This window comes from Podarcis vaucheri (assembly GCF_965113315.1).
Source record: "Podarcis vaucheri genome assembly, chromosome: 2".
Lineage (NCBI taxonomy): Eukaryota > Metazoa > Chordata > Lepidosauria > Squamata > Lacertidae > Podarcis > Podarcis vaucheri.
The window spans coordinates 36,993,814-37,008,486 of NC_138760.1; the positions used below are offsets into that span (position 1 = coordinate 36,993,814).

Genomic DNA, 14,673 nt, shown 5'->3' on the forward strand with positions numbered 1-14,673 from the left:
CCCTCAGGAATCTAAATTCTTCAACAGCTAATCTAAACTCAAGGAAAATATTGTCATGGCCCACGTAACACGGTGACTGTGAAACTATAGATGGTATGGTGGTGGTTTCAGCACCAGACCACAGTACCCAATGGTGCCGCCTGGAATATGAAAGATGGGGGTGATGCCAACCTAGAATATGTACAATGCCACCAAACTTCTGGGCCTCTTAGAAAGCAAAGGATTGCAATTCAGTTGAGGCCCATGTGAAAGTTGGCAAGAAAAGTCACTATGCACAGTGACTGTTTGAATTCCCTATGCCATATGTTTCAATCTACAGATGCACTCTATGGCGGGAGAGCAACGCTAACACAGAAGGTCTCCACATGATGAGGGAAAGTCACATAAAAATCGGCTTTCAGCCATTACAGTCACCGCACAGAACACAGCCATGTGGAAGCGATTTTCATGCTGAGACTCACTAGCAGCCAGTATATGATGGGACTCAGTTGCAAAGCCATCAGTGCATCTGCCCCATCTCAAACTCATGGCTGTCCTGCCCTACTGGTGTGGGGAAGACATCTCTCCAGCTCTGCCCTTCCACACCACCTACTGCTGTTGGGGATGAATCATGTAAAGCAGACCTGGGGCCAGCCCTACCATTAGACAGGGTGAGAAAACATCTCTAGGGTGGCAGTTTTACTATTACAAGGCAGCACAATGTCAAATATTTAGGTCTTAACCACAATGGAGTAACACACCCTGCCTCTGTGTTGCCACACATATGCATGTCTAGTCTAGGGGTTTCCCCCCCAACTTCCCTTCCTGAACTTCTTGCACCTCTCATGTTTCAGCTGAGAGGCAATTATCCTATTCTTTCAGCATCAACCAGCAAAGTGATTAACCAGTTAAAAGTTTCTCTTTCACCTCATCTCTCTTTGCTTGGAAAATTCACCTGTGAATTTCTGTCTGCCACGGAAGTGTAAAAATCACAGGAAGGAAGGTAGTGACACTAGATTCTCATACGTCCTGGCCATTCTACACTCCTTTTGCAAGCTTAGAACCACCCTATTCCCTTCTATCGCAATACAATATAAATTAAAATCTCCTTCCCCATCCTAATTCATTCCCTGCAAACATGGAGAACTTTACAAGGCAGTTAATTCGTACGTTAGGAACATTCGGTTCTGTAACAGAAAGACAAATTGATGGCAACTTAACTTGACATTTGGGAAAAAAAATTGATTTCACCCGACATCTCTGTAATATTCTGTTCATCCTCCATCTCTTTTTGTTCTCTCTCTCTTCTTTCTTGTCTCTTTCATCCACAACGCGGTTCATATTGATCTTATTTAAAGAAACCTTTAAAGCCATTTCTTTTACCTTTATACCTCAGCAAGAATTTTTCATTGTTATGTCATCAGATCGCCTCTTTTTTTTACTTGCTTCCTCCCATAACAAAATAATAGCCTGCCTTCCATATACTCACATATACCCCATCACCACCAGCACCTCCAGCCTATTGTTAAATGTCTTGTATTTGGTCCCTGCATTTATTATTGATTCATACTTGTTCCTTGCCTTGCTTCCTTATGCTTCTGTGTGGTCCTAGCTTTGCTGCACAGGAGCGAAGATGAATTACCCGGGATTTGCAAACACATTAAATGAATTACACCCACAGTTAGACAGTGGCAGATAAATTCAGCCATCCATCAGCTCTGCTAGGTGGGGGAAAAAATTATGAGCAAGATACTTGAGCTATAAAATGATAAAAGCGACAACAATAACAACAGGGAACATCCTGCCAGATTAAGTTTAATTTAATGGGATTAGAAAAGCAAATAGAGCCTAGGAATTTCCGGCTTCTGACAGATGGATCACAGTCTGAGTACCTCATGTTGTCAAGGTAACTGGCTAATTTGACAAGATGGGTCCTTTCTTTTGCACTACAAAGCTTTGCACTCATGCATAGTGTTAAAGAGAGGGGAAGGACTGAGACCCCAAATTTATCTAGATACTCTGGTCAATTGGATACACTGGACTTCAGATGCAAATGAAATTTCCTCAGAATATTTAGGTGCTGTTACTGTATTGATATCACTAGCACAAAGCATCTTGTTTTAAGTTTTATGGTTGTTGTTTTTAAAAAAAATAATAATCTGGAAATTATTAGGAAGATATACAGATAAGAGAAGAGCAATTCATAATGTCCTAAATTATTTGACCAGTAACATGCTGTCAAGGAACCACAATCAACCTTTGGGAGTCCGAGAGAGAGAGAGAGAGAGAGAGAGAGAGAGAGAGAAACCAAGATGTACATACCATCGAAAGCCTGAAATCATTTTTCAGGATTAATTATGGGTAGGGATGGGGGATAAATTAAATTCAGTGTGCATTCTAAAGTGAATCTGTCTAATTCAAAATTTCCGGAAAAAATATGCAAACTGAAAACAGCTATCCTTCAAAAATTCCCACTTCTCTGAATTATGTTATGCAGTTCTCAAACAATATAAGGTATACAAAATGCATATATTATTTTAGTACATTTATTTATTTATTTAACAATATATATATATATATATATATAGTGCTTACATGATGAAAGGCCTCTAAGCAGTTCACAAGGAGAAAGCATACATTAAAAAATGCACCTATTGGTGTATACAAAAATGCTTTATGTTAGGAAAAACTGCTTGCCAAAATGTGTACGTCAGGAGAATTGCACTCAAAGACTTGCATCTTTTTTTTATTAAAGAAAACAATAACCTGAAATTAAGTTTGGGAAAAACAAGAAATTCAGGGGAAATGACACTGGCAGATTCAATCACCCCTGTTGATGGCGAGGGTCGGGCAGTCTCAGCTGCATACATGAGGCAGTCTTTCAAACATGGTCAGCTGGCTATACCATAGTTTAATGTTAATACCTGCCCTTCACCTTTGCCAGAGCACCTTACAAATGTCAATATATGGCAACAGGGCAGGCATTCTGAAATGAAAATGTAAGGAAGTCCCCTGCTTGGGACTAGGATTGAAATCCCCACCATCTAGAGGGGAGAAAGTCCTGGCAAGAAGCACTGAAGAGTAATAGAGCAACAATCCAGGAAGAGAGGCTGAGATTTAAAAATAATAAAAATAAAAATGTGTGTGCAAAAATCCCCAATTCCCTAAAATCATTATTTCAGTTCATTCTTCTCTCCGCTTTTCTTCAGAGAGCCGAGAGGAAAGTGAGCTATGTAGCCCATCTTGTTATTTCTGGAAGGTCAAAGAAACCTTGTTTCACACTGACATAGCCAGATAAAATGGATCATATGAAAAGCATTGGCTGGAGAAGGACAAAAAGCTGTCATAGCATTGCTGAAGATGTGGATCGGGCAAAGTAGTGTTGTGATTTTGTGTGTGGGGGGGTGTCCCTTATTCACAGTCCCTGGATCCAGCAAGGATTCAAATTGCTGGAATAGCTAGACAAGTTTCTCAGTAATGGTTCTCCAAGTATGAGATGTTAAAATAACAAAGGAAGTGCCTCTGGGCCAAACAGCCAAACAGCAAGTGGGTACTTTCACCTCTTTGTTAGAAAATCAAAGGTGGAGTTGGTGTGTGAGAGGTAGGAGATGGATTCAGGCTGAAGCCTACGAGGCAGAGCCCTGCCTGATTTTTGCTGGAATTCAAGGCTGTGGCAATGGAAGAAGCAAGGCCTTCTTGGGGTGTGGATGGTGTGAGCCCCTCCATCATAGGCTCAGGTTGAACATACATGAAATAAACCATATGTCGACACCAGTGTGTCTGCTGTCCCTCATTAAAAAGGAAAGCTGGGTAAGTGCCTGGAACCTGCTCGGAGACGTGCAATAATACAGCAAGGAGCCATAGGCTGAGCATACACTCCAGAACACTGAAATAAGTGGAATCCAGTATGGTCCAAGGACTTGTTATATTTGAGAGTAATTCCCTTAAACTAAGCTATACCTGGCAGCCCTAGGAAGGAATCTGTTGGCCTCCAGATGTGAATGGACTCCAACTCCCATCGTATGCAGCCAACATGGGCAATAGTCAGGGATGATGGGATCTGGAGTCCAGCGACACCTGGAGGGCTGCAGGTTCTCCTCTCCTATTCTACATCATCTTTCATACTAGTGCAAGCATGTACACAGAGAGAAGCATATGCTGTTTCTAATAGTCTACCCTCTCTTTCCCATCACACCTCCTTGATGCCTCCAAACTCATTTTTTTATTTTCCTATAAAGTGATTCACAAGAGACCCTTTTCCAGAAGCACTGTTCAAGCAAGGGAAACAAAATAGCAAGTCCTCGCCAGCCTGTTTGATTAATTATTCACTCTTTTTTTGAGGAGATGGCTGAGATGGATGGACTATTCATTAAAAAGAGCACATTGGTATCAGGCTCTACATAAGGGGAGTCACAATAGCAGTCAGCGTGGTCAAGAGATGTAGGCAAGCGCGTTAAATGGGATTTTGGAAAAGATGTAAAATGTCCCACTTATTTCCAGATTGTCAGAAATAATGAGCTAGTTTCAAGGGGGAGAGAAAAAATGGGGAGAAAATAGATTTTCCTTACTAGGAACTCTGTTAATGGCTCTCAACGGCCGGAGTACCCTGACGGTCCGAACAGCTGAGAAACTGACATTCTGCAAGTCCAGAGAGTATTCCAGCATGCTGAAAAAAAGCAAGAAATAAAGGGAACACATCAGAGTTCTGCAGGAAAAAAGTTAGACGCATCCCAAATCAAACAATCGACACATGGTGCCAGGAGAAAAACTCCCTAGCAGGACTTCTGTCCATGACTGAAGGGTCCTGGAGGAATTAATTATGGGTTTAATTATCATATCAGAATAAAGTTCATGAGCAAAAACTGTTCTATAAAGTCTCCCGTCCCTCTTATCGTCTGCATTTTTAATGCTCTTTTACAAAAAAAGTTTCTGAGGGCCGAAAGTTTCCCAAAGATTCTTTTACCATTGAGGAATGAGAGCATCCAGGGAGGAACTTTCCCAGTTAGCATAAAAATAATACGCTTTTGATTTGTTTTGTGGTTTCAAGACATGTGACCCGGTCAAAGGCCATTTGAGCAGGAGCAACGTCTCCGTTTATGGGATCGTCTTGGAGCAAGCTATATGTACCTATATGAATTATCTGACAGAATCATTTTCACACAATAAAAGATTCGTGGGAATTGCTCCAAGTGAGGCCTCATGTTGATGTCAGTATGTGGAAGCATTTTTTCACCAGTCAATTTGCACCTCAGTTCTCTCACCTCTGAAAGTCCTCTGCCAAAACGACTCATGGCTCAGATTATTCATCATCTCTCCTCGGGTCTTTTCACTGGCTTCCCATCCCCTTCTGTATCTAGCACAAACTTCTCTATAAAACTATCCTCAGCCTTCCACCCCCTCCCTCAAACCGCCGGCCTCTCTTTTAGCTCTTGATTCTCTATCTGTGATTTTGTCTCCTCCAACATTAACAGGCCCACTGAAAATCTCTGTCAAAATACCTAAATCTGAAAATCTCAGGCTCACTTGAACACCCCCACCCCACCCCATTCTTCCCTGCTGTATTCCATGGGTGGAACTCACTTCCTGAATATGTGCAAACTCTCTCCCTTCAAACCTCTTCGCAAAACCCATCCATTCCATGTGGCCATGGCACACCCCTTCCGTCTTAATTCCCAAATGTAACAAAGCTTTAAACTTCTCTCATATCCTTCTCTCTCTCTCTCTCTCTCTCTCTCTCTCTCTCGCTCAGATTCCAACTTCCTTGGGGACCAGGACCTCTTAATTTTGGCTATAAAACTCTGTACACTACACTGATGTTCGTGACTGGACTTAACTTACCTTTACCTTTTTATACCAGCTCTCAATAGGGACCAAACCAGCATGGCAAGAATTCTTTCTTTTTTTCCTTTATTATTTCATAAAATGTATATGCCACTCTTGTAAAAACACAAAAACAAAAAACACCTCCAAGTGGTTTACAATAAGGATTAAGCAATAAAATCAGGAAAAAGTTACAACAGTACTTTAAAATATACAAAAAATAAAATACTAAAGCGGATTAAAATTACTTCGACTTTCTGAGCATCTTGGCAGGCTTGCCTAAATAAGAATGTTTTTAGCGAGTGTTGAATAGTACAGTGAAGTGCCTGCTTCATCTCAGTGGGCAACTTGGGGCACGTTGGAGGTTTCCATGCCCACCACCCAAGTAAAAGTGCCATGTCCATATCCCCCCGCCAAGTAAGATTTGCCCACACACAAAGCCTAATGTTGCTCTTTCCTTTTCTGTCCTGATACAGCTCTATGTTTTCCTATGTAATATCAATATTTCTTTAGGCCTGTGGGCTTTACAATAAGTAAAGCTGTCAAAAGAAATGTTGCCTGTGAAACACTAAAGAGCTCTGGATTGTTTTTTGGTAAAACACAGAATGCAAGGTTTTTTAAAATTAAAAAAAGAAGTTAAAAGCTTTATTTAATTTGTTCCAAAACTGCTTTAACAAGAAACAAGCAAAGCCAGAGTTCTTCAGAACTCAACAAGTTGCATTCGAGACAGACTCACATTATAAGTTTGTTGTGAGGCTTGTAAAGCCTCCTGGAGGCAACCACCAGAAAGAAAGGTTTGTGTGAATCTGTAAAGAAATACAATGACACCTTGGTTTATTAACTTAATCCGTTCCGGAAGTCTGTTCTTAAATCAAGGCATGCTTTCCCCTAGCAGCGGGGGACTCAATTTACAAATGGAACACACTCAAAAGGAGGCGGAACATGTTCTGCTTCCAAGGCAAAGTTCACAAATCAAAACACCTAGTTCTGGGTTTGCAGTGTTTTTAATCCAAGTTGTAAACTAAGCTGTTCTTAAACCCAAGTACCACTGTAATGGAATGTGCACTCAGCTACCTCGTCATTATTTGAAGGCAAAAAACAACAAACCCCCTCTCCCCCGTCTGCAAACGGACTATGGAGGAAAGTCAATCCCTTTTACATCCCCTACAAAAAGGCCCATGGAACTTATTTGTCTGCAAACTGTCAGGTTTAATCCACTCCAGAGGGACTCCTGTGCCATGACATTTCATCTACTTTGGTCAAAAGCTGGAAGAGGTTTTACCGTTTAATGTTCCATACTATAGTGAAAATGGGGGGAAACAAAACAGAGCGGCTCAAGAACTGAAGTACAGATCAAAGCAGAGAGCGCACCGAGCAACACAGAAAGAGACTGGATTTTTTCAAAGTGCCAATATTAATAATAATAATAATAATAATAATAATAATAATAATAATAATAATAATAATAATTTTAAAACACCAAAAGGCAAAACTTGGGGCCAGTGAGAGAAGTCTGAGCCTTCTTGTGGCCTTATAACCATCAACATGCTTCTCCAGGCATCCTTTTCCCAGCCATGGAAAGGCAGGAGAACTGTGGAGAAAGAATGCATAAAACTCTAAGAATGTCTCGCAGTCCTTTCCGGCAGAGAGAAGTGGCACACTGGCTTGCAAACAGAAATAAAGCAGCCTCTTGGATGCGCTTCCCCCTAGTATCCTATCCATTCAGCTCAGCATCTTTCTGTTTAGTTTAGTTTTTCTTATCTTCCCCTAGCAACAAGCATTCCAAGACTATAATGTGAAGTAAGATTCAGCTGAGGAAACTAATGCTGGTTTGTTTTTCTTCTGGATGGCAGTTTTGCTAGAGATTCTGATAAGGAAAGCAGTTTTGATAAACAAGTTCATTTCTCAGGTGAGCCTGTCTGGGAACTTGTAGCAAAAAAAGGAAACACTTGCTGCAAATTCTGGATTCATTTTTCTTACATAGAGGTACAGAAAAAGTCATTTATGAGCCAACTCTGAACCATTCACCTGTGCAGAACTGCTTCAAAGAGAGACTACTTCGAACATGCAGAATTTAGGAATACAGAGCAGAATTCAGTGTAGCAGGGCAAGCATGTGGGAAATGGGGTCTGCTTACAGAATAGGACTTTCCCCTTGTCCCCTTGCACACCCCCTAAAGCTGTTCTGCCCCACCTCAGCCCTCCAGAGGAGATTTAGGGGGTGTGGGGTGCATGGGAGAGGAAGTCCTGTTGAGTGGACAGATCCCATTCCACACATGTAACAACTAAGTTTATCAGTGGTCATCCATGACACACCACAAATCACAGCTATAGATGTACAGCATAACCTTCATTTTACCTAGTGGAATGTACCTGAGTAACTTAATGGCTTACTATATTCCTTCTACTTAAAGGTAGCTGCTTGCATAATAGCAATTTTGCAAGCATCTTCTAAAAGTTCCTTTGCAGCCAGAACCATATTTACTAGATTGAGTGATGTCTGATTTATTATAATGAGAAATAGATGCTGTCTCTGCATGGCAGAGAAAAACTCCAGTGCAAATAGACATCAGATCAACACACAAGGGGTTGTATCCAATGGTGTCAGAGCAAAGATCTGTTCTCACAATGGGACATCCCCTTCCTCTCCTCTCAGTGCCCGTCAATCTGCTCCAAGTGAGCTGCAGGGAACAGAAGGGGGTGGGTGGGATTCCATCGCAACACAGTCAGGCTGGATGGCTCAGTTGGTTAAGTAAAGGTAAAGGGACCCCTGACCATTAGCTCCAGTCGTGACCGACTCTGGGGTTACGGCGCTCATCTCACTTTACTAGCCGAGGGAGCCGGCGTACAGCTTCCGGGTCATGTGGCCAGCATGACTAAGCCATGTCTGGTGAACCAGAAACACCGTTTACCTTCCCGCTGGAGCGGTACCTATTTATCTACTTGCACTTTTATGTGCTTTCGAACTGCTAGGTTGGCAGCAGCAGGGATCAAGCAACGGGAGCTCACCCCATCACGGGGATTCGAACCGCCAACCTTCAGATCAGCAAGTCCTAGGCTCTGTGGTTTAACCCACAGCGCCACCCCATTGTGCAAATAACGCCAAGGTTGCAGGTTCAATCCCTGTATGGGATGACTGCATATTCCTGCAATGCAGGGGCTTGGACCAGATGATCCTCAGGATCCCTTGCAACCCTACAATTCTATGTACATAACCCTTTTCGAGGTGTTGTTTCCTATGCTTCTAATGTAGCACTGGAGTACCAAACCAGTTGCGCAGTGATTCCCTATGCTGCAGAAGCACCCTTAAACTCTACAATCCCTCCTGTAGTGCAAGCAAAAAGAAAAAAGAACAGACTCAAAAGACAGAGGGGGCGGACGGACTTGGGAATAAAGAGAATACCAGTCTACTAAAACCAAGAGATCTGAAAACATACAAAGCCAAATCAGAGCAGTTCATTTTGTGCTGACTGGAAGTTTATGAGCAAGTTGTGAATATGCATAACCGCTGCAAGGGAAAAATGTGAAAAGAAGGTGAGAGCTTGGAGGAGCATCAGATGTTCACATTGTGGGAACCCTTATAAGAGAATGATCCTGCAGATGTCCCTGTCAGGAGGAGAAGTGCCCACATATGCGTATGGTGGATTGAAAGTCACCCAGCTGAAGCAGGGGTGGGCAAGATGCAGTTATTTTACTGTAGGTTAGAATGGGATTGAAATCTCTACACCCCCCGCCCAACCAATTCTAATTTATCATAGCATCTGAGAAGTGTGGTTTACCAGTCTTGAATTGCATTTTGCACATCAAGAAGGCATATCTACAGCACGGGTACCTGAGCAAGGGAGTCAAGAGCTGTGTGCACATCCCCTCTCAAAATATTCCATTTGCAGACAGGGGAATTCTGTCTGTCCATTTCACCAAATTTCTTCAGGGGCAAGGAATTTTTCCAGCAGTTTCTTGGTGTCAGGGACTGGCAGGGCTCTGAAGAGTGTGTGGCAAAGGCTGGGCGGGGAGAGGGGGCGAGACCAACCCAAGAGAGAGGATCAGCTAATTATGGGGTTTTGTGCCACCCATGAGGCTAGAACCAAGGCTGGAGGAAGGGGAAGAGCCTGAGCAGTCGACAGCAGGAGAGGAGGTGCAGGATGTGGAGGAAGAGGCTGTTCAGGTGAGGTGCAGGGCGGTCAAATCCTCACTGTCCCCTGGAACCAGGAGGGGCTTGAATAGGCAAGTGCAGTGGCGACTTGGGTATAGGAGAAGTCACCGGTCACTTGTGCACAGTCCATCTGAAAAGAATACTTAAGCTGGGAGGGGGGCAAGGTCCCACTGTTGTTTCAGCTGTTCAGCCAGGGCACAAGCCTGGGCAAGTTAATGCCAGCGATGTAGTTGCTAAAAGCGTCTGTGAATGTGTTTTTGGTGCATCTTAGAAGCTGCTGTGAAGAATGCTTTTGTTAATGAAGAATTAAACTACCGGCTGTTTGTCCTCCTTGCCTGAGTGCGAGCAGGACACCTAGGGGATGGAGTTCACCATTTGCAGGGGAACCTGAACAGGGTCCGTCCCCCCTCCCCCCTTTTCCCTGAAGGCTTTATTTATTTCTGCTGCTTCAAGTAGCAAGAGCAGCATCTGTGTTTGGCAACCTAGCCACCGTTTTGCATCCTCCACAATGCCATAGTCCTAGCATTGCTCCAGAGCAGGCATAGGCAAACTCCAGCCCTCCAGATGTTTGGGACTATAATTCCCATCATCCCTAGCTAACAGGACCAGTGGTCAGGGATGATGGGAATTGTAGTCTCAAACATCTGGAGGGCCGGAGTTTGCCTATGCCTGCTCCAGAGCATTGGGGACTGAGCGGGTGATGAATGGCACAAAAGAATGGTGTAGAACATTTCCAGAAAATTCTGCAAGGTTGCTTTCTTTTTCTATAGGGTGAGATAAAGAAAAATATCTGGAATGTTCTCATTAAAAACATGTCTTCTGGGGAATTTTGGGCCAACCCTAAGGGGGCTTCTAAGAGAAAATTAGTACCTTCACCAAACTACAGTTCCCAGGATTGTGCTTGGGAAAGTTATGAGAGTTCAACTTTATCAAGCCTATACTAATTTTTAGGAACCACACAAGCACAACATTGACTGATCTGGAAGTGGCAAAGGATGCATGAAATGATATGTTTACTTGCTCCATGTGAAACAGCCACAAGATGGCTCCCTGAGCTGAAGACAGTTCCAGGCTGGTTACAGATGATAACATGAGGGTGGGGGGGACTGAGCTAGAATCTGAACTTGGTACAGACTTGTTTGTTTCTTTGTAGGACATTTCAATGAACCTATAATGGGCCCTCCATTATTCTACGAAGAAGACAGGTGGTTTCTGGATCTAGTTAGACTCTGATTAGGAGAGAAGCAGCAGTCTTCAAAGGCAATCATGGGCATGGTTCTCCATGGGGACTTCCAACATGCAAATTAGTAATATGGCACAAGGAACCTCGGGGACCTTCTCTAGAGCAACACATACCCAATGTCAGTACATCCAACCCACTTCATTTCCCGAGGATGTGAAATTATATACAAGAAATGGCTGGGCTGCATTTTAGTCTTCTTGAGAGAAAGCTCTGCCATATATTCTTTAAAGTACACCATAAGATCATCCAGGTTGGATGTCATGGATCCTTATTATCTACAAAGTGGAGCAATCAGAATCGAGAGAGAGCATTAAGCAATCAGGGGACAGAAAGAAAATGACGTCTAGGTAGCTTACATTGTATCTCTGGAAAAGCAGAGAGAAATTTGAAGGCTTTGTCACCTGCAACTATCACTCAGCCAATGTCCATTATATGCTGCTCACTATCTTAATCGGGAGGGCAATGAATCTGACACTCCCAGCTCAAAACAGGGAACACAAGTACGTGCAAAGCCAGGGATCTTGGCAAATGTGGCTTTGAAAATAGTGACATCCATTGCTGCTCTACACTTGGGTCGGGGTATATGCTCTAACACAGAAGGACTGCCATGCTAACTACTAAGATTAGCTATCAGTGTTAATCTTCTAACTCCAGCTCCTAACATGGCAACATTATGGTACAAACTATATATAGGTAACCTGATGGGGCTTCAAACTGCTTGCTTATAGATTTTGCAGATTTCTTCTCCTGGCCAAATACTTTGTGATTTCAGAAAAGTCTAATGATAACAAAGGGTATTTCAAGGTCCAACTCCCAATCTAAGTATCCAGCTTCTCCTGGTTGCATTAGCCTCGCTGACTTAGGTCATGTAACACAGTCCAAAAACACTTGAATAACGCTCAGGAATAATTAAAATCTAGAAACTGAGGCATGCTGCCAATTTGAATCATTATCACAAGTAGTTAATGGTAACAGTTCATATATCTTGCAAAGCACTCGGCTATCAGAATTTGATGGACTGGACATAAGCATTGACAGGCCTGCAGCCAACAAATGGGGTTGGGGACCAGTGCCTCCAAGGATGCAATCCTATGTGCATTTACCCGAGAGTAAGCACCACTGAGAGACGCGGGTGGTGCTGTGGGTTAAACTGGTTGGCGGTTTGAATCCCTGCAACGGGGTGAGCTCCTGTTGCTCAGTCCCTGCTCCTGCCAATCTAGCAGTTCAAAAGCACGAAGTACAAGTAGATAAATAGGTACCGCTCTGGCGGGAAGGTAAACGGCGTTTCCGTGCGCTGCTCTGGTTCGCCAGAAGCAGCTTAGTCATGCTGGCCACATGACCCAGAAGCTGTACACCGGTTCCCACAGCCAGTAAAGCAAGATGAGCACCGCAACCCCAGAGTCAACCGTGACTGGACCTAATGGTCAGGGGTCCCTTTAAGCACCACTGAACATAACGGGGTTTGCTTCCAAGTAAACGCAGACTGAACTTTAAATTGGTATGGCGCCCCTCCTAGAAATAACATGCATTCCAGATACCCATGTTGATTTTTTGCAGCTGTGGCCCTCTAGCTGTTGTTTGACTCCAAGTCCCATCAGTCCCAGCCAGCATGGCCAATGGCTATGGGCGATGGAAGCTGTAGTCCAAGCAACATTTGTTGGGTCAAAGGTTCCACACCCTGTTCTAGTGCAAGCTGTCTTGAGATGCATGGAAATATGTACATCTGAGGATATATATATTTGGAATGATTTGCTACATTGAGAAAATGTTTCACAAATATTTACTTTTAAAAAAATTAAAAGCTTTGGATACTGCATTTTAAACCTAATTCCGAAGACAAGGACAATTCCGTCATCGTCTCCTGCGGCATGTCCCAGATCTTCGACTGGATATTAGCCAAAATGGATCTGGAAATGTGCTGCTATTCTGCAGCAAAACCTCCAGTGCTAAAAACAAGATGGGGGTGCACGGTGGAAATCCAAGGAAACCAGTCTCTATCCTATTGCTCTGATCCTTACATTTGCTGAAAGAACCAGAACTGACCCATATTAGAAAGGGAACTCCTAACTCGGTATTGATACATTCACTCGTATACTGTACATTATATACATAGAAAAACTAATGGATAGACTGAACAGCAGCAACTCATCTGTCACAATTAGCTGCTCCATACTAATAATGAGAAAAGGCAAAGGGAACATAAAGGTGATGAAATTACATTTGGGCTCATGGTAACCTGGGAAAGTGAGTTACAGTGGGTATTTGTCACCTCACTGTTTCAGGTGGCTGGTTTATGTCTAAAGTAACTTTAGTTTGATGGCTGTTTTAAGAAATATTATTATTATGGGAGGTTTATTATGTCAACATTTTGGTTTCAATATTCTGATGAGGATTGAGGTCTGTGATACGTGTTTTCAATAATGCCTGGTGTTCTTATTTGTTACTGCCTTGAGCATCATCTGAGAATTAGGTGGGATATACCTTTCTTCCCCGCACCCGCCCCCATCTTGGAGGACAAGGTGGTGTCCATGCTCTAGTAAATAGTTTGCATCCCATAGAGTTGGAAACTAAGACTGAATACACTTCTGTTTACTCTACATCCAGTGTGTTCCCACTGCTGGCTGGGGAAGGGGTGCACATATGTTGTTAGTCATAATACATAGGGTATGTATCCTGTTGTTTCTTACAAAATATCGTGTTTTTATGAACTTTTCTCTGAACCAGTTTTGATCCAAATTGAGAAAAAGAACATCCTAGCTACTTTTAAGCTAGTAATGGGTACACAGCCTAAGTACCATACTGAGAAATCTAGCTGCTAATTATACAATTTCAAGATAATTTGCTTCATTTTGGTAATGCAGCTTCATTTAGGTATTAGGAAGGCACTGGCCCAGCGCCCAGACACCTAACCATTATATGAATTGAGAACCAGCTCTAGCACACACCCAGCACTGCCCTGAATTGGCCTAATTTCAGGTGAAGGTTGGCAGTGGTAGTGAGCAAGCAGTTGAGCCTGCCCAACTGTACTGATATTTCCATAGTTGAACTTCTGATAAGGGACCCCAAATTCCCTGGAGTCCAGTTCTGGGGTTGGGGGGAAACCACACTGCTCTATAATATCAATTCAGTACATCATCTGGAACCTCTTACATGGTCAGGTTCTGTGGCGTCACTAATTCTCCTGCCCTTTGGGGTTTGTGTTTAAAGGAAAGCATAATGGCGCTTTAAGAAGTCACAACTCAAACTGCAAAGAGGCAGAAAATAAGAATACATCACATATTCACCAACTCTAAGAAGCACTTTAGTTTCTGCATATTTTGGGGGTGAAAGAATTCGCCCTCGGTGCTTGAGGAATTCACACTTTTAGATGCTGCACTTATGTTATTCTTTGGGTGGCAAAGGTCTGCCTCCCAGCTTCTGTCAACCTTTAACTACTCTTTCAATATCCATTTCCCAGAATTCCCTTTGAAATAATGGCC

The 14,673-nt window shown here is 43.0% G+C and overlaps 1 protein-coding gene across 13 annotated transcripts in view; it reads right to left on the reverse strand.

The window, feature by feature from the left end:
- The window catches only part of CACNA1G (calcium voltage-gated channel subunit alpha1 G), a 335,700-nt gene that overhangs the window by 145,172 nt on the left and 175,855 nt on the right, over positions 1-14,673 (reverse strand). For all 13 annotated transcript variants that reach the window (XM_082211012.1, XM_082211010.1, XM_082211008.1 and 10 more), the window contains exon 4: positions 4,548-4,645. In XM_082211012.1, the coding sequence (XP_082067138.1) occupies positions 4,548-4,645 (98 nt within the window). The remainder of the gene's footprint in view (positions 1-4,547; positions 4,646-14,673) is intronic.